We start from the raw sequence: 18,921 nt of genomic DNA on the forward strand, positions 1-18,921 counted from the left end.
CAGGTCACTACCCTGTGATATTCTGTAGGCTGCAGTGCCACAAGTAAAAATTCCCAAGACAATCTAAATGATCTTACAGGTCTATACAGGGGCAGACAGGGTTTTTTTAAAGATATTCTTCAAATATCTAAAGGGCTGTCACCTAGAAGATAGAGCAAGCTTGTTTTCTCCTGCTCTGGAGGGTAGGACTCTAACCAACGGCTTCAAGTTACAAGAAAAGAGATTCTGACTAAACATCTGGAAGAACTTTCTGGTGGTAAGAGCTGTTCAACAGTGCAACCCAACCCCCTTGAAGGTTTTTAAGCAGAGCTTAGATGGCCATTTGTCATGGATGAGATTCCTGCATTGCAGGGAGTTGGACTTGATTACCCTCGGGATCCCTTCCAACTCTACAATTCATATGATTCTATGAAGCCTCATTCCTCATGTATCAATTGTGTAAGAGGAGACCGTGATCACGTAGCCTCCATTCAACACTTCTCAGTTTCTTCCGAAATTAAAGTATCATACATCATAATAATTTGTGATCACCAGGATCATAAGTACTTAATTTCACTCTGGGAACTCAGAGTCAACCAAGGAAATGAATAATGAATAACAATAGTAATTATGGCAATGATCTAAAACATGTGAAAGAAAAGCCCCTAGCCCATCTCTACATAGCAAGGTACTAGAAATCTCAGACACTTGCTCTCAGGCCCCAGTCTCAGTTGTCTTTAGCTTGGAGGGAAATCGATTTATCTTTTTGAAGTAGCGTGTAATAAAATAGCATTAATGTTTATATCACCTGAACACCTCTGATGATTCTTCAGTGTCACATCGGTGTAACATCTGAGTTGCACCTAAAGAGCTTTATTCCAGTATGGTGCCTTTCTGATCCTCCACTTAAAATAGCAGATAGACTTCAGTTCTATTCTAGGCTTTCATGACAATTCAGTCTAAGAAGTCTCCATGCCACCCTCCCACCCCCCCCCCCCGCAGTTATGAAGAAGCTCATATAATGGGGAAATCTTCCTTTTATGCACCATCAGGAAATGACAGCTGTTCAGAAAGAGAAGACAAGTTCTTCAACGGATTGGTTGTAATATGTGGTAACCAATGTAGTATTTGCTACCATCAAACCAGAGATAGGTGCTAAAAAATATGTGTCAGAAGGGGAAATAGATAGAAGACACTGGATATACAATCTTGACTTTCTGAGCATTGCAAACAAATCTTTGACAAATTACGGTATGTGTCTTGCTTAACTCTGGGAGAAGCTATAGCAAGATGAGGTGTGAGTGGGGCATCCAAATGAGAAAGTTGCTTCACACTATGAGTTGGAGGTGGGTTTCCGGGATTACAAGCAGAGATGCCAGGGTTCTTGGAGAAGGAGAAAGTCCTGTAATTGTTTTCCTGAATCAGAAGCTGCAAACAGTTAAAAAAAAAAAAAAAGCTTTGCTATAAAATACATGCAGGCCTGCTAATCGCTGCCATCAAAATGGGTTTGGAGAGCTAGTTGTTAACATGTGGAATGCAGCATTCAGAAGAGTGTATTGCAGAGAATAAACATTTACAGAAATAATTTTATCATTTTAAGGAATGTGAGAGGAGACTATTAAGAAATTTAGTGGAGAAAAATGGGTATCTTTCATGATGTTTTCTGTTCTCTGATTCTAGGAAATTTGAGAATGAAGCAAATGGCTACTCCCAAGTCATTACAGTGCTGCTTCTCTTTAAGGGGGGAGGGTGCTCCCAGACCTTGTTATATATTCCCCCTGCCCCGCACATGTGCAGCACTTTGCATTGTACATTAATATAATTGCTGTGAGTAGCTTTGGGACTAGGTTTTGGCTGAAAAGCAGGATAATATGTGCAGGATAATAAATAAATGTGCAAATGAACAGAGAGGGCAAAATTGAATTCTGAACGAAAACAGGCTTCAGTGAACTGTGAACTACTTACCTTGCCTTTTCATTCACATTTGTGAAACAATAATGAATGACTATGACTCAGAGTATTATCCATCTCTAAGGTTTACCCTGCTGTCTTTTAGCCCATCCATTTCATTCACACTTCGTTCTGAATTGGGATCATCATGTTCCATTTTCTTACAAGTCAAGAAGGAAAGGTTAATCTGAAATCAATTTTGCCCCAGTTATCTGCAAGACTGAAAACAGAGTCAATTAGCAGGGCTTCTTGTTTCCAAGAGAAATCTGTATGTTTTAGCTCAGTCTAGGTTGTTTGCTCCTGCCTTTACAGGATTTGACACTAGCATATTACCAATCTGCAAGGATTCGTTGGGCTGGATGTTCAACAAACTGGATATGAACTATGACCTTCTCCTCGATCACTCAGAGATCAATGCCATTTATCTTGATAAATATGAGCCATGCATTAAACCGCTCTTCAACTCCTGTGACTCCTTCAAAGATGGAAAGCTTTCGAACAACGAATGGTGCTATTGCTTTCAGAAGCCTGGAGGTGAGTTACTAAATTTTGTACTAGAAAATTGACTCTGTGATTGCATGTTGATACTAAAATATTTATACAGGAAAACTAGCTCCCATGTAATATTAAACGGCAATTGCGTTATTAGGATTTGTATAAGGCACATCAACATACCTCATTTCTAATAAAGTTGGCATAGTTTTAAATTGATTAAATGAGGAGACATGCTTGATTTTCATACGGTAAACAACACTGATATTATTACCACTCCACTTACTTGTTATGTATTGAGTGGCATTCAGCTAAGTAGCATTAGATGGCTAGAAAAGCCTGGGTGTGAAAATCCAAGCATCAAATAGACACTGACACCTAAAAGGTTGAACCTAGTGATTAGCACCTGCTTACTGAACACAGCAGGAAGCAAGTTTCTTCTCCCATATTTACAGAACTTGGCCACTGACACTTACTTAGTCCCTGCTTCTCCATACCAGTTAGTTCCCATGGATCCAAAATACTTTCATTACTATGGCTTTCAGTGCTCTCAACCATTTCAAGATAAATTGGAGGTGGGTTAGCAGCAGATCCAGTTGTTGCCATCCCCTTATCTTCTTTAAACCCTTCTAGCACTGGCGGAGGAAGAGGAGTGCAGGGGGAGCCCACTGCCCCTGGCAGCGCGATCCCGATGGGATGCCATCGTGGCTGCCCCCCAGCCTACACTGGGCTTCATGCCCCTGCAGGTGGCGCACCACAACCCCAGGACACGTGCCAGCCCTCACCCCGCCTGCTCTCCGCCCCCTGGTGCCGGAACATGAAGCTCCGCCACTACCTTCTAGGCCAACTGTATCCCATCAGCAGTGGGCCCAGAAGCAGGTGGGCTTTTGCCACCTGTGACTTGGAAATGGCTCTTCTCCAAGTGGATGGATGATGATTAATCATCATTCTATGATTAATTTACTATTATGTACTTTGCTATGGTTTCTGCAAAACGATTGCCCTTCCCATTTCTTCTCTCCCAAAACATAACAAAACAATACCATCAGTCATTCTCCCCTTGTTCTCATTATCTCATAAAAAAATGGAATTAAACAGAAACTGCACAAAGAAAAGAGAAAAACGCATCCGTACACAAAGTTATTTTTAGCAATATCAGCCAGATAGTCCTCACTGCCTAGAAAGACAAGTTCTTCAACATTTACTTTCCGCTTAGATTCCTATTTTTTCTTGCTTCTCTTTTTCTGTTTCTCTCTTCTCTCTTATAATTTGTTCATTCTTCTTTTCTTTCCCAACATTTTAGTTTTCCTTTTAGAATAAATTTCTTTCTGATCCTGGCATCCTTTAGTTTGCTTTTTCCATGTAATTCTCTCCCCTTGTCATTCTTATCTTTCCCATTTTATTATTCTTTGTCCACAATTTTTGTTGTTGCTTCCTTTAAACATCTTCCTTAGACCCAAGCTTCCTTCCTCCTCTATTACTTACAACAGCAGACCATGATTGTGCATAACAGAAGCTATTCAATTAAGTAGGCTTAACTCCCATTAAGATTATGTAAGTACATGATTTTATGTGAAGGCTGCAAACTTCTTGTATTTTTAAATGCACTCTTTCGGGCACTCTCATGCCTCCTCCATATCCATCTTTGGACCTGTTGAGAGGAATAGAGATCTTCCATTGTTATATCCGGTATACATTTTACACACAGTGTAGCAAGGTCTCGGTCTTCCTGCTCTTCTATCCCTTGTGGGTGTGGAGTAGAAGTTGGTGGTGTCATGTACGTGGCATCCATTTAAACACGCCAAAGTCTCTGTGTCCTCTTTTCCATATATAGGCCAAGGAGTCTAGATTAGGTTCATGGCCTCCTACTTGCTGGCTAAAAAATGCCTGTGAGGTTCCTTTCACATGGTGGCCTCCTTGTTCCATTGGCTAAGGAGCAGTACGCCCCATGTGTGCTCTAGGAAATCTAGACTATGATCATGGTTTTCAATCTCAAAATTTGTTCTATTGGTATTAGCTTATTGCTTATGTCATTGCTTATAATGTGAAAATTTGTCTTTTAGTAAGCAGTAAATTAGCATCCTAGCTTTGGATCAGGCTGGAGAAGGAAAGGGAAAACTGTCGTAACAACCAAAATGGCCCCCAAACACACTTTTTAAGCAAAGCATGTTGTGAATTTTTTAATTAGCAAAGCTAATGGCATACATTTGTTCTGCAGTACAGTACAAGCATATGCGGTTCATTCATTCCCAGGTGTGCAATAGACTACCACTGCCTGTCAATTGCAAAGCTAATCATTAGAGAATCTGTCCCTTACCATCTGGAAACTACTCTCATGTATTTTGTTTTAGGTCTCCCTTGCCAGAATGAGATGAACAGAATTCAAAAGCTGGGCAAGGGGAAGAGCCTGATGGGTAAGTTCAGTTACTTGCCACTCACTCATTTAAGCTGCTAATTAAAGCTTCTGTTATTACTGTGACGTTACATGCTGTAATAGGGTCCCAACTGTGTGCTTGTGCCACTTCAGGAACTCATATAAATAACAGAACATCAGCCTGTGCTAAATGTGTTCCATGACTTGGCATACTAGGTAACATTATGCAGAACAGAGACTGTCTGTCTACTAAAATCTCAAATCAGTGCCATTAAATTGACACAACATAGATTCAGTGTAGATTTATTTCTTTATTGTTTGACAAATCCAAAGTAAGAAATAGGCTTATTGGATCTTCCCGTCCCCTAAAGTATAAATTGCACTTTTAAATGTGCTGTAATGATACACATATTAAGGTAATTTTGGTATGTTGAGCACATAATGCCATTGGGAAGTTGAAGAATCCATCTGTTAAACTGTAGGTGTATAATACTAACAGCTTTGGACACTCTATGGACTTAAATCTGTGAATTTCAGCGCATTTCTCTTCCACATTAAATAATTCATAATTGAAATCAAATAATACTTCCAATAATGCACAGTGAAATTAATACAAACATTATTCTAAAGCAGCAATACTGAAATGCATACATAAATTGAAAACCATGCAAGTAGAAAAGGAAAGAAAAATCATTATGACACACAGGGCATGTGCGGAGAGGCAGCATTTGTACTTTTTAATGCCTTGAAGTATCTGCACAAATATACTTTGCCTGGGGATTCTTATTGAAGGTGAGGCAACACAGCGTGGCAGGGCAAGTTCCCCCTCCCTTCAAGAATATTATTTTCAAGTACTCCCCTCCCCCGGACACATTTGGAGGTAGTAATAACCCTGATCTGTGGACAGAAGGTAGTTTTGCTTTTATTCCGTTGTGCTCCTAAGAACAACCCGTTTACCCTTGTACTACATAGCTTAATGGACTCCTTTAAGGACTGAGTTGGTGCCATGTATATGTTCCTGCTTCCTTATATGAAAGTATTCCTCCCACAAAACAGAACTTAACAATGAAAATGGTGTAGAAAGGTATTCCATTGCTGTTACTAGGAAGCTACATTAAGCCCATGAGGCATTCCCATTATTCATGAGATCAAATTTATTAATCCATATAGCCCAGGGGCAAACTTTCTTAATGGTCATTTGCAACAAATTGGTAGATGAGTAACTAATGCATGCATGATGTGATACCTAAATGAACTGCAGTTATAGCTGTCATGACTTCTGCACCTGGGGCCCTCACACTACCATGAGGAAGATAACAATGAGGAGGAAATAATTTTTGCTAAGATACTCATCCCCTTCCCTTGGGCCATCCTAACCTGAGGATGTAGCTCTTCCACATTCCTTAAACCTATTCCTTCCACAGTACAGGTCAGCACCTGCAAAATCAGACAAAATCACCACAGCCAACTCCTCAGAAAGGTGGGCCAATGGCTGTTAATGCCAGTGTACATAACGCCTCAGATATTCTTCATCCATGTGAAATGGAGTAAAATAGCCCTTTTAATGTTATGTGTGCACATTGCAGAGATGCATTGATCTACAGTACTGGTGAAGGAAGCCTTTTATTTATTTTGAGTAGTAAATCAAGTAGTATCTCTCTAACAAAGGTACTAGGTATTTTCTCAGATATAGCCAAACCCAGTAAAAGTCTGCTCTTCTGTGCCTGTAACAGAAGCAAACAGTAGATGATGGAAACTGCTATATGAAACCCATGCTCAATATTCTTCTAACTGATCTTCAAGTAGACGTGGTTTGTTTTAAATTTATGCAAGTACATTTGCACTGAATCCGTTGAAGCTGATGGCAGAAATATCAGCTTTCGTGAGAGAAGAACAGAGAGCCACAATGATAAACAGAACCAGTTGTTGTCACTGCACTTCTTATAAAATGAAGGCACTTTGTTGTTGTTTTTCTTTATTTCAAGATAACAATTTGAATTGCAGCCCTTTTGCACCCTCACAATCTCTTCTAAATGCTATTTGTGTGGAAGAACCTTACTGACAAAAAAACTGATGGTGGTGGGTGGGGGGAGGGAGAGCGAGAAACAGTATGCCTGACCATTTCAACCTGCTGTGCAAACAGTCAAAGAAAGCCCTCCTTGAACGTCAGGGCCAGACAAATGCAAGTTTATCTTCCTGCTTAGCTCTACAAGTATTTGTATTATTGACAAGGGCACCATTTGCTATCCCTAGGAACTTTCATTCCACGGTGCAACGAGGAAGGATATTACAAAGCAACTCAGTGTCATGGAAGTACTGGGCAATGTTGGTGTGTTGATAAGTATGGAAATGAGATAGCTGGCTCAAGGAAGCAAGGGACTGTTAGCTGTGGTGAGTAATGGCATGCTTTTCTCAGATAAAATAAGAATGAGTGTTGTGAGAGCCCTTGCCTGCTGCTGCAAGCCTGACTATGAGTCTACAGAATGGCAAAAAGAGAAACCTATTAGCCATCATGACAAGAATCTTCAGGCCTTCATATTTATAATACAAATGTGCTCATACAAGTAAGCTCTCTTCCTGAATAAATGTGACAATACGAAATTGGCAAAAGCATTTGATGTTTTTTTTCTCACCAGCTTACAAACTGCAGTAGTTTATACTGCTAAAAAAAATATGCTGGTTAGGAAGTTATTGCAGGCTGATCATTTAAAAATCCAAAATTTAAAAATCAACATGTTGCTCCCTGCAACAGAAAGCACAAAATTAAGGAGTCCTGTTCATCAGGGCTGCCTTTTGAAAGAAAGACTTATCTGTGATATAGATTGCATTTTTCCCATGGAGGTTTAATCTGAACAAACAATTGCTGCTGAAATTACCCCACAAGAAGCACATGTACACATAATATAAATGTGTGCCGTATATGGCAATCGCTACAGCTCTTTATACAGCTCTTCTAGTGGAGAAAATGAGTTTATAATGAAACACCTTGGCATAAGAATAATGTCTTTTTGGAACTTTTAAAAGCCAAGTGCTACAAACATGTAGGGATGGAGAATTACATTTGGTCTGCATTTCTAAGTGAACTGACCGAATTTGTACCTCCAGGAGAACTAATACACAGGTCATAATGTAATAAGACTTCAGATTTTGCAGTTCTTTGAATTTTGCAATGCCGTTCTCAGCTCAAAACAACCCAAATGGATTTTTATAATGCATATTTTTAGGTAAGTTTCTTTAGAAATGTGTACATTGAGATAATATACATATTTAAATATGAATATGGATTTTTGTACAATTTAAAAACAACAACAGCAACCCTACAGACAAATGCAGAAGCAGGATAAAATAGAATTAATGGAAACGTGGAATTGATGTGGAGTGGAAATGGGCAGATTCATCCAGTTTTGATAACCCTAATTTTGATAGCTATAGTCTTATTTGAAGCCCTGAAGTTCCTATAAATAAAAGTTTCAGGCGTGACATTTCATCTTCAGAATTCAAGTACTGAAAATTATTCTAGTGGTATGCTCTTCCTTCCCAAAAATGCTAGAGAAAAGAAAGGTAGTAGCATTCTAACTTCCTTTTGAGAACCCTTTACACATCCAATTGTCTACAAGAGAAGGGATATATGTGTATCTGCCATGAGACTCCTTTGTACTTCAAAGAATTATGGGGCTCATTACTGAGGCAGAGCACATTTCAAAGGGCCTGAATAGTTGCTCATGTGCCCCATAGCACATTCAGCACACCTCTACAGGTTCACAATGCTGGAGGAAATCGGCAGTGGTGGGAGCACCAAGAAACCCATTGTTTGAATGCCAAGGATCTACCAAATTTGGAAAAAAACAGTAATCTAGTAGACTCACAGGAGTATATAATGACATCAGAATAGCAAGGTGTCAGTTTCAATAGCCTTATTACGACTTAAGTCAACATTGCACATGAAAATTTGCCACCTAATCGCCTTTGGCTGCCCAGAAAGAACATTTATTGTCGCCTATTAACAACACCAAGCCTTTTATATATTGTATGTGTTTGGATTATTAATGCATTTGGATGACTTTGTATGATTTTATTGTTTAAACTTATACCAATAAAGGTAAACAAACAAAAAAATCAAAACACCGAGTTAAATGAACAAGTAAAGTGACAAGCAAATCAGTTTTGAGGCAATAGAAATGGACCTTTCCAAATGTAACCCCCTTATTTGTCTCAGCTGGCAGGACCACACCGGGCACTATGAGATTTTCTAGGCCAATTTACATTCCAACTTTTTCTGGACAATATCAGGACAGAAACAAAGATATCACTTGGTGATGTTTGTGGTGAGGTTTTTATGAGGTACGCAATTTACTGAGACCACCAACTCATTTCAGATCTCTTCGAACACTCATCAGATGGTGGTGCCTTTCAGTCACCATTGACCTGGAATGGATTTGAACCAACAATTTAGAGATGTAAGGTTCTGTCTTCAGCTATTGCTTCCTCCTGAAAACGTGTGGTTTTGTGGGTGTAGTAGAAGACTGTATATTACTCTGAGCACTTTACTGTGTAAAAATGTTTTACTATTTATTTATTTATTTTATTTTTAGAAAGCAGACATGTTAGGGGGGAGGGATGAATTAAATAGTTTAAATAATGAGAACATTGACATGTTTTGATAGAAAATTGGGCTTAAAGTATAACTGTGAATTCTTCCCGGTTGCAGAAGAGGAGCAAGAAACCTCAGGGGATTTCGGTAGTGGTGGATCAGTGATATTATTGGATGATCTGGAAGAGGAACATGAAGCAGCAAAAAAGGACCAAGAAGGGAAACAGAAGATCCATGTAAGAGCAGCTAATGATGATGATGAAGATGAAGATGACGACAAGGAGGATGAAATTGGCTATATATGGTAGTTCCCATATCTCTGAGGACTCATGTTTTGCACAATATCACAAGTCATTTCGTATCTCTGCAATGGTAACTGAAACATCAGGCATTGCATATGGAGCTCAATTTAAACCCGTTTGGGCATTCCAATATGCACACAGGTATCCCTTACAATTGAGCTTCCCTTTCACTTTACTGCTGGGCGTAACTCCACAAGCACAATGGAGATGAGCATGCAGAGCTGAACCTGACATTGAAGTGAACTGGGAAGACCTTTCACATGTGGGAGCTCCTTGCACATGTGGGACTTGGCACACTCATGTGCACTGGAGCTCTTGTGGCCAGCAAACTGCTGGACGGAAGCAATTATCTCTCCACTCAATTTAATTTAGTACACTGTGTTTAATTTGGAAGACAGCTTTCCCACCTGACTAGCTATTTTTTGGCATAATTGTAAGCATTGTTCTATTTTACTGACATGGTGACTTTCATAGCTTAATCTGCTCATATGAGTCTTTTATAAAAATGGAATATGGAACATAGCAAGAGGGTCAGCACATCCAAGCACTGGGCTCTTCTGATGTTACCAGAACTAAAGTTTTCAATTACTTGATCTTTTTTAATTGTGCCATTTGTTGTTACTACTGTGGTTTTGCTACTTTAATGTTAAAAGCAGGTAGGGTTGGGGTTTTTTCTGTCTCGCCATCTGGAACTTGTTTGAAAATATCAAAATCGCCTTAACATTCTGATTTGGTCACCCACTGGCTTTAAGTCAGAAATAATTCCATTTTAGTTCCTCCTCCTTTTTCTTTAACATGGTTGGCAGAACCACTGTCTTGTTTTAGCAGAACTCAATGAAAGTTCTCCCCCGCACCCGGAGTGCAGGATAAGATCTCAGATGACTGTTTAATCAAAATTAGTTCACTTTAAGTTAAGCATCATGATCTTGATGATTGGTATAGTATGCACACAACTTTTAGCAAAGGAAACAAGCCTGGAATGGCCTTTCAAAACATGTGGAAAAGGAATGCTTTGCAAATGCATTTCTTTACAATCGTTTTTGCAGGCTTGCAAGTCTTGGATTTTGCTTTGATCAAGTTTGCACTAATGCTATGCAAGCTGCCTCTGCTTCCTGGATAGCATACCACTGGTTTTGCTGAAAACGCTTTTTCTTCATTTACTCTAAATGAATCCTCATTTGGAAGTGCTGAAGCTGTCAGAGGCACTAACCATCAGCAGTAATAAGCTGTCTTCCCTTTATTTTAAATTGTTGATATTTATTTGCTCTGTTTTAAAAAAGAAAACATCTTTAGGCAGTTGCGTTTCTGGTTAATATCACTTCTGGTTAATATGACATGTAATACTTACACATATGAACCAGAAGAGAATGTGATTAAAATATTCCACATAGTTATATCTCCATAGCAGCATCTCATTGTTCCCCATTGCCATTCAGTGTGGGGAAATGAATTTGCCATTGCAGACCTTTTATTATGTTAGCTGTCCACGCAAGGACAAAACATGATGAGCATCTATGATTGGTTGGGAAGGAAAAGATGGATTTGTAACAAGCCCCATCTTTTTCTCATTAAATGGAAGGAAATAAATGCCAGATAGGTCTTAAATTCTGCAAACACTAAGGACCATACCACTTTTGTTGATCAGGGCAATTATAGTGCTGTTCTACCAGAACTGAACATGGCCTGTACACTTTAAAGAAAGCTTATATTTCTGTGAGAAAGTGCTAATTTTTTAGTGTGAATTTCTATACAGTTTTCAGGCGGCTGCACAATGGCATCTATCCTCAGACTATTGTTTGCTATGTGTGATACTCTTGTTTGTTTATGCCTTTTGCTTCTGGTGTGATGAAGTCTGGGGTTGCTGTTTTTTAACAATTCATTTTAACACAAGGTCTGGTTTGTTAATGAACCCTTCAAAATGCCAAATGTCATGATGTTAATACTACATTTCAGTTTGTTTTAATATTCCCAACAAGTGCATCCTAAATTTACTGGCTTTGTGAAATTATAATATCCAGCTGAGAAGTTACCTCCCAGATATACAGCCTTAGCCTGAAACCCTGAGCTCAATGGATTCCAGTAATTAAGTAAGCTGGTTGTCCTTTGACTTTTAAAGGTGCCACTGCTACAATCCATAAATGTACATCATACACACTTAAAAACTCTGCAGTTCCACTGAAGAAAATCCACACAATTGCTTTGGCCTTTCTGTCTTCTTTAGCCATAGTGATGCAAATTGTGTCCTGTGCTGTTGTGCTTAAAGTAGGATCCAATGCCTGGTGAATGAAGCCATTGGGCTCTGCCCTAATTGCCAGTTGACCTCTATCCCAATCCTCATTGAGGAATGCACTGTCCATTCCTTGCTATTGTAAAAGGACATAGGCTGTCATGCAAGGAAGCTGTGGATGCCCTGCTCTTCCTCAACTTTGCCCGTCTCCAAGTAAAGCCATGTAGCTATCCTTAATAGGCCAGCTACAACACATTAAGGGGTAGGGAGCAGCTGCCGGTATACGACTACTTACCATGTTCACAAAGCACCTCAGAGTCCAGAGCTCACACTTGAAAGTAAGTTACATGAGATTAATGGGGATTAATGTTTTAAGAATATGGGTTTTCTGGGGTGCACTAGTAAGCTGTATTTGAACACTGGCTGGACTAGTATACGATAAAAGTCACCTACTGTAATACCGTCCAATTAGAAGCTGCAACATAGCTATCATTTTCACCATACTGCTTACCTACTTAAATTAATAAAACCTGTAGAAGTCAAATTCACTGTGGTTGCAGAGAAGTGCTATTATCTTTTATATACTTACGATAAAGTTTCCATTTAGCCTTTGTTCTTGTTATTCACGCAGAGCAGTGTGAATGCAGCTGCTTTCTGGTGAAGTCCATCATTGCTGGGGTGTGTGTGAAGATTGAAATCACATGGGTGAGGCCACTCACATGGGTCTTTCCCAACTGATCTGCCTTCTTCAGCTCCAAAACATAGCCAAGTCCTATTGAAATCAATAAAAAAGACTTAAATTAGCCATACCATACCTAACCTATTCTACCGATTTCAACAGGATACAGGAGACATTTAATTTCTGGAGCAGGGACATTTTATTTATGTGAGTAAAAAACAACAACCCTGCAGATTAAATCTTAAAGTCAGTTGTGGTGTTAATGATGGAATTAATCTCATTACACATAAACACACACAAAACCCCATAATCCCTGCCTCCTCTGATGTTGCTTAATTGCTGGGCTCACTGTCTTAAACACTATGACTTTTGTTTATATGGGGTTTGTATGTATAAAAATTAACCAACACAAAGTTTCTGGTTGTTTTTTCTTTTAAGAACCATTTCAAATTCTTTCCCAACAATTCCCACTCCCAAGCAAACCCATGATAATATAGATAACTTCATACATATTGGTATAGAATTCAATAGCAAAACTGAAAACAGGCAATGTCCTTAGATTCAATAATCTCCCTGAGAGTTAGTACATTTAAAAATAAGCTCTTAAAGACGAATCAAACTGAGCTTTGTCTGCAGACTATAATCATTCTCTAAAATTCTTGCTATTTGATTTCCTGTTTGTCTGGAGAGAAAAATATTAAAATCAGAAAAGGGTGAGGTACAAAAATACCATTTATTATTGTAACTAAAGGTGGAAAACCTGAAGCAGCAGCAATTGGAAACACACCTACAATTTTGTCAGATTCTCAATAGCATTTGAAGGAAAAATGAATCCTTTGTAGTAAAGCCCTTAGAAAAATACTAGAGCCATGCCAGAGAAGCAGAATGAAGTGGTGCCTTCAGAGGCAATGAAAAGTTGCAGTGTCATCTATTTCATGATAACTCAGCTTCACCTCCTGTTGAACCATTTGTGTCCCCGTCCCCCCCATTGCCCATGTAAGATTCAGGAACTAGGAAAAGATGGCAAAGCTACATGAATTTTGACCAAGCAAGTCTCACAAGCTTTTTTGTTCCATTCTGCAACAGTGCAGAACTAACACAATCCAAAGCCACGACAGGTTCTCTTGAGTTCTCTATCAAGACACAGGATAAATGCTGTAATTCATTTCTCATTACATTTTCTGGGGGAGAAATAATAAATGTACCTACAATGTTGGCTGACCAAAACATTAATTAATAGGCCTCCTGTCCTCACCTCTGTGAAAATTACTTTGTTTATAACTTCTAATGGCTTTAAACTCTACCGGATAAAATATAATGATTAATATCTGCTATGCCATATAACAAGAACATACAATAGGTTATTTTATACAATAGTATATATAATTTTGATACAGTGGTATGCGTCAGCAGTAGGCTCAATCAACAACAGTCTGGACCCAGCCTTATTGTGGATTTGTCTCGGAAGGTGCAGCTTTCCATCTCTGTTTCATTTAAATCATTTTTTTTTAAAGATCAGTAAGCTACATACAATTATCTACTAATCTTAGTGGCAGCTCCACATACTAAACTGCAAAGACTGCAGGAATTTTCGTATCAACTGACTTTATCCTTTTAATTCTAGTCAGAGTATATATATTGCAGCCAGCAAAGGTGACCCATGCATAGAATCCAGCTTCCACCTTTTTGGATGTCATTGCATGTATACATAATGATGGTGCATGAGAAAGTAAAAAGCACACAGAAAATCCAATGCCAAATTTGCAAGACACTGTGAAGCACAGAAGTAGCTAATGTAGCCCCCCCCCCCCCAGCTGTTGCTGGACTCCATCTCCCATCAGTCCCAGCCAGCATGGCCAACGGTTGGGAATGATGGGAATTCCACCCAGCATATATATTTCCCAAGCTCATCAGATTCACCAGTTCCCTCACAACAAAAGCAGTAAAATTAAATAGCTATGCACATTTATGAAGGGCTATGCTCTCCTATCCAAACATGAATAACCTTAATGTGACTTCAAGATGTTATTAACGTTTATCTGAACAGAAAACAAGGCACAGCATATCTATTTGAGCTCAGAGGCTGGGGGAATATTGTTTTCCAATATACATTTTTATTAGACACTGTTTAAAAGTAATGCAAGAATCTAGTATAAAGGAAAGTAGAAAAGGTAGTTAACATGGGGGGGGGGGGGTGTTCACTTTCAGTTTGGCAACCCCAGCCTCCTTAATACTTCCCCAGTTCAGTAGCTTGCACTGCTGAACCAAAAATAAAATGTTAAAAACTCAAGTGCAGGCGTGGCTTTCATCTTAACATTATTTGGGAACATGAATTAGGCATGCCATATCACTACCAACTGGTGCTTGAACTGTGGAATACATGCCATGGTTCATCCTTACTACTTCTGGTGAAGTATGCATTTCCACTTCTCAATATTAGTAATATAAAATGTGAATTCAAAGGGTTTACTATTCCACCAGTGAGAAGGGTCATAAGAAACCAAATGTAACATAATCTAATACATTATGGATCAGAGCAGAGATTTACTTCATCTAAATCAGTGGCATTCAGTATGTGCATTTGATTACAGAATGTGGCCATAGTCAGCTCATGCTATATACTGTTGCATGATATTTGCCTTCATCTGATAAGTTACGTTGTGCAAAGCTCTCAGCCTAAGTGAAAAAGCTCAAGTGCTTATTGAAAAAGATTCCTAAAATCAATGCCAAGCAAATGGTTGCATATTTCTACATATCAGAAACATCATTTGGAACAGCATCTTCATTCTTTATGTTAGGGTGGATGGTTTTGACCATTTTCACAAACTACAACTCAAAATAGTGTTGTTGTTTTTCAGTCAATCACCATGCAATAAACTTACTTTGTTAGCTCAACAAAGCATCCAGTCTGCAATTCAGCATACACTAATCACAACAGTGTAATTCAATGTTGTGGGAGCAGGGCCCTGTTCAGACAGCAAGACTTCCCCTTCGTCTCCTCCCACACCCATGTTCCCCCAAAATCTGCTCCAAAGGGAGATGGGAGGTGTGTATGATTTTATGCTGTGAACCTCCCTGAGATCTACAGGGCAGAATACAAATTTAATAAATAATAATAATAATAATAACAGGTGACTATGGAGTGGGAGGAGCAAAAGTTGAAATCCTGTTGTGCAAGTGAACATCTGTTGGAGTCAATCCAGTATCTTTTCAAGGATTAAAAAATGACTTGAGTACTTATTTGAATACATGCTGTATCATTTTCAATTCTTCACAGCTCACTGAAAAGGGACAGGTCTCAGGACTATCCATGATTCAGGGGCATGTCAGGCTTCTTGGAAATCTATGTATTCTTCAGATCGTAAATTCCCTTAATTTGCCCCCAGCACAGCTCCAATTCACCTCTAGCACACACCCTTTTCAGCCCTACGGATCAGTAACATTAGTGGAGCAAGTACCACGGAGGTTTCTGCAATGGCATCCAACATCAGTTCTCCCTCTCTCAGAGAAGAAGGTCTGATGCCTCCCATGGACCATGATATCGCGGGGTTGATCTTGCTATTTAAGAAAACAAACAACCCTCGCCATAATTACGCCTGTTGGTTTTCTGGAAATGCCTATACAATAAAAAGGTTGATTTGAAAACAAATCTTGATAATCCAATGGAACTATTTTATAAACCCGTAAACCAGAATATCAACAACATTGGTAATCAGAATCTTTGTCAAATTCTTGGCCACCATATTTGTTCATATTTAATACAAAAGTCAACATGGTTAATGCAAGTATCATTATATTCATATTTCAGAGTTCTTATTGCTTTCTCCCCACCCCATTTCACAGCATGCCTCAAGAAAAAAAAGTGATACTCCAGATCATTAAAATGTTAAAGAAATAAGGCCTTTAATGCAGTATAGAGTAGAGCCACTGGCTCTTATATCCCACAGCAGAATTACCTATTCTATTTCTCCCTTATGACAATCTAAAGCTTTTAACTTGCCTACAGCTTGACTTAAATTTCAGGTTCCATTGGAAGCTAAAATACTGCATTTCCTTCAAATTACTGACCTTCCAAAAAGTTATGGGCAATGAAAAAAAAAACCCTCCAGCACCAAAAAGAACAAGGTTACTCTGCAGTCTTCAAGCCAATCATTCCCTGTATTTAAATGACTTTCAAGGAAGTAAGCTTTGAGGGATGCATCCTATTCTTTTCATGATACTTTACAAAAATATATATATTTTGGAGCCTTGTTAGGTTTTTGTATTGCGCTTCAGTGTGTTCTTTTTACAGATTTCACAAAAGGTAACATCTGTTCACTTCTAGCCTCCTTTGTGCTTTGAATTCTTTCACACCTGATTTAAAACTACATTGTGTCCGCAATCCAGCACAGAATTAGGTGAGATAAACCCATTGATTTCAGTGGAGTTAAAACATAGCTAAGGGACAATTCTATGCACACTAGAATATGTTGCATTGATTTAGTAGGACTTCCAAGTGAACGTACGTAGGATCAAACCTTCGCCTCTGTGTTGAATTGTTGCCTATGTGTTTATATGTAACAGTACTTCACATGCAACAGTCATATAAGAAGCAACACAATCTGCTAGTCAGTACTTCAATATTAGAAATTTCATACCATTTTCTCCAGGTAGCAAATGACATAGAACACCAGCCAGCCAAAGTTAAGACGTTTAAGTCACACTGATGTTAGTTAATGGCAGTGTCAAGCATGTGGTTAATTTTCTCCCACTAAAATCAATGGGAACTCATTAAATTTGGCCGGATTGTGTCCACTAAATCTAGGGTCATTATTTGCAACAGACCACCAGAACTCCCAGTATTAGACTCTCTTTTTTTCCATAGAAATTTGATGGCTTTCACTGCAGACTCTTCTTTCTGCCATTCAGTTTTCTTTTATTGCACAGACTGCTTTGTACTGTTAATACACATCAAAGAGCCCTTTCTACAGTAGGTGGTATTTGGTCTTTTTATACTTTTCTCAATGCTGCTGATGTCCGTTACTGTTTAATGTGTAGCGTTGTAAGGAGAGATCCAGATATTAAGTGTTTAAGTTTTATGTCCCTACTGTAGATGGAATGTACAATATCATAGTTAATTAGAGTAGCATAGTAAATTATGAATGCTTTTTCCCCCATGAAGATTTAAATGGAATGTGAACATGTTGCTGATTTCCTTGGTTAATTGTAAATGCTGAATTGTAGTACTAAGTAGTTGCATTTTTGTCTGTCTCAATAAATTTTAATTTGTCTGCGAGTCCCCATTGTCTGACTTCTGTTTTGTTAAATTTCTGGAATATAATGAAGTAGCATTCACCACTTTGTCTAGAGTGAAAAATATGCTCTAATGTAGTGGTATGAAGTAAAGATAGGCAAGATCTGGACCAAACTACCCTCCAAGTTATAGCAATCCATGCCTCGCTTAACCTGGAAGACAGATGGAGACCCTTTTACTACCTCTGCTACAATTTGTTGGCACTTTGTGAAATTGAACATATCTACACTGGCCTTTATTTAACTATGCATACCAACATCACTAGAACTGCTCCATGCATGTAGCTCTGGTGAAACAGACTGGGGGAACTCCCTTATACTGAGTCAAACCATTACTTTATCAAGCTCAGTACTGTGTACAGTGGTGCCTCGCAAGACGAAATTAATTCATTCTGCGAGTTTCTTCGTCTTGCGGTTTTTTTCGTCTTGCGAAGCACGGTGTCGGAAAAGTTTTGTAAAAGCTTCAAAAATCACCAAAGTCTTCAAAAACCTCAAAAAAGGCTACCACACCGCGTGCTATGAGTTGCTCCTCGAAGTCAAGTCGCAACTGTATTAACGGTTTTAAGAAAAAGGAAACAAACTTGCAAGACGTTTCCGTCTTGCGAAGCAAGCCCATAGGGAAAATCGTCTTGCGAAGCAACTCAAAAAACCAAAAACCCTTTCGTTTTGCGAGTTTTCCGTCTTGCGAGGCATTCGTCTTGCGAGGTACCACTGTATAATGACTGTTCTGGCAGCTTCTCTACCCACAAATAGGGCTGATAGTTTTCACATCCCTCTAGCTTATACATAAGGCTTTCTTTAGCTGGACTGAAGTTAATGCCTTTTTTAAAAAAAACACTTTAAGAATCCCCCACTAGGAAGATTAGCATTGCAAGGGAAAACCTATGCTGCATTACCAGCTTATAATGAAAATAGTATAACTAAAGTACTGGGTGCACATGAACTGCACAGAATGACTTCACGATCTGTGCTGGAGAAAGCCAATTCCTCTCACCTGGAAATTAATTGCTAGTGGGTAAAACCCACCCACCTTGA

At 38.9% G+C, this 18,921-nt stretch overlaps 1 protein-coding gene across 2 annotated transcripts in view; it reads left to right on the forward strand.

Moving 5' to 3' along the window:
• SPOCK1 (SPARC (osteonectin), cwcv and kazal like domains proteoglycan 1) overlaps positions 1-17,869 on the forward strand; it is a 413,288-nt gene extending 395,419 nt beyond the window's left edge. Inside the window, exons 8-12 of one of the 2 annotated variants that reach the window (XM_080996316.1) lie at positions 2,242-2,463; positions 4,773-4,835; positions 7,049-7,186; positions 9,172-9,252; positions 9,504-9,639. In XM_080996316.1, the coding sequence (XP_080852442.1) occupies positions 2,242-2,463; positions 4,773-4,835; positions 7,049-7,186; positions 9,172-9,248 (500 nt within the window). In that variant the 3' untranslated portion in view covers positions 9,249-9,252; positions 9,504-9,639. Of the gene's footprint in view, positions 1-2,241; positions 2,464-4,772; positions 4,836-7,048; positions 7,187-9,171; positions 9,253-9,503 lie in introns of both variants that reach the window. The other variant, XM_080996315.1, reaches the window with a different exon arrangement.
• Positions 17,870-18,921: the final 1,052 nt, after the last annotated feature.

This window comes from Podarcis pityusensis (genome assembly GCF_964106645.2).
Source record: "Podarcis pityusensis genome assembly, chromosome: 2".
Taxonomy (NCBI): Eukaryota; Metazoa; Chordata; class Lepidosauria; order Squamata; family Lacertidae; genus Podarcis; species Podarcis pityusensis.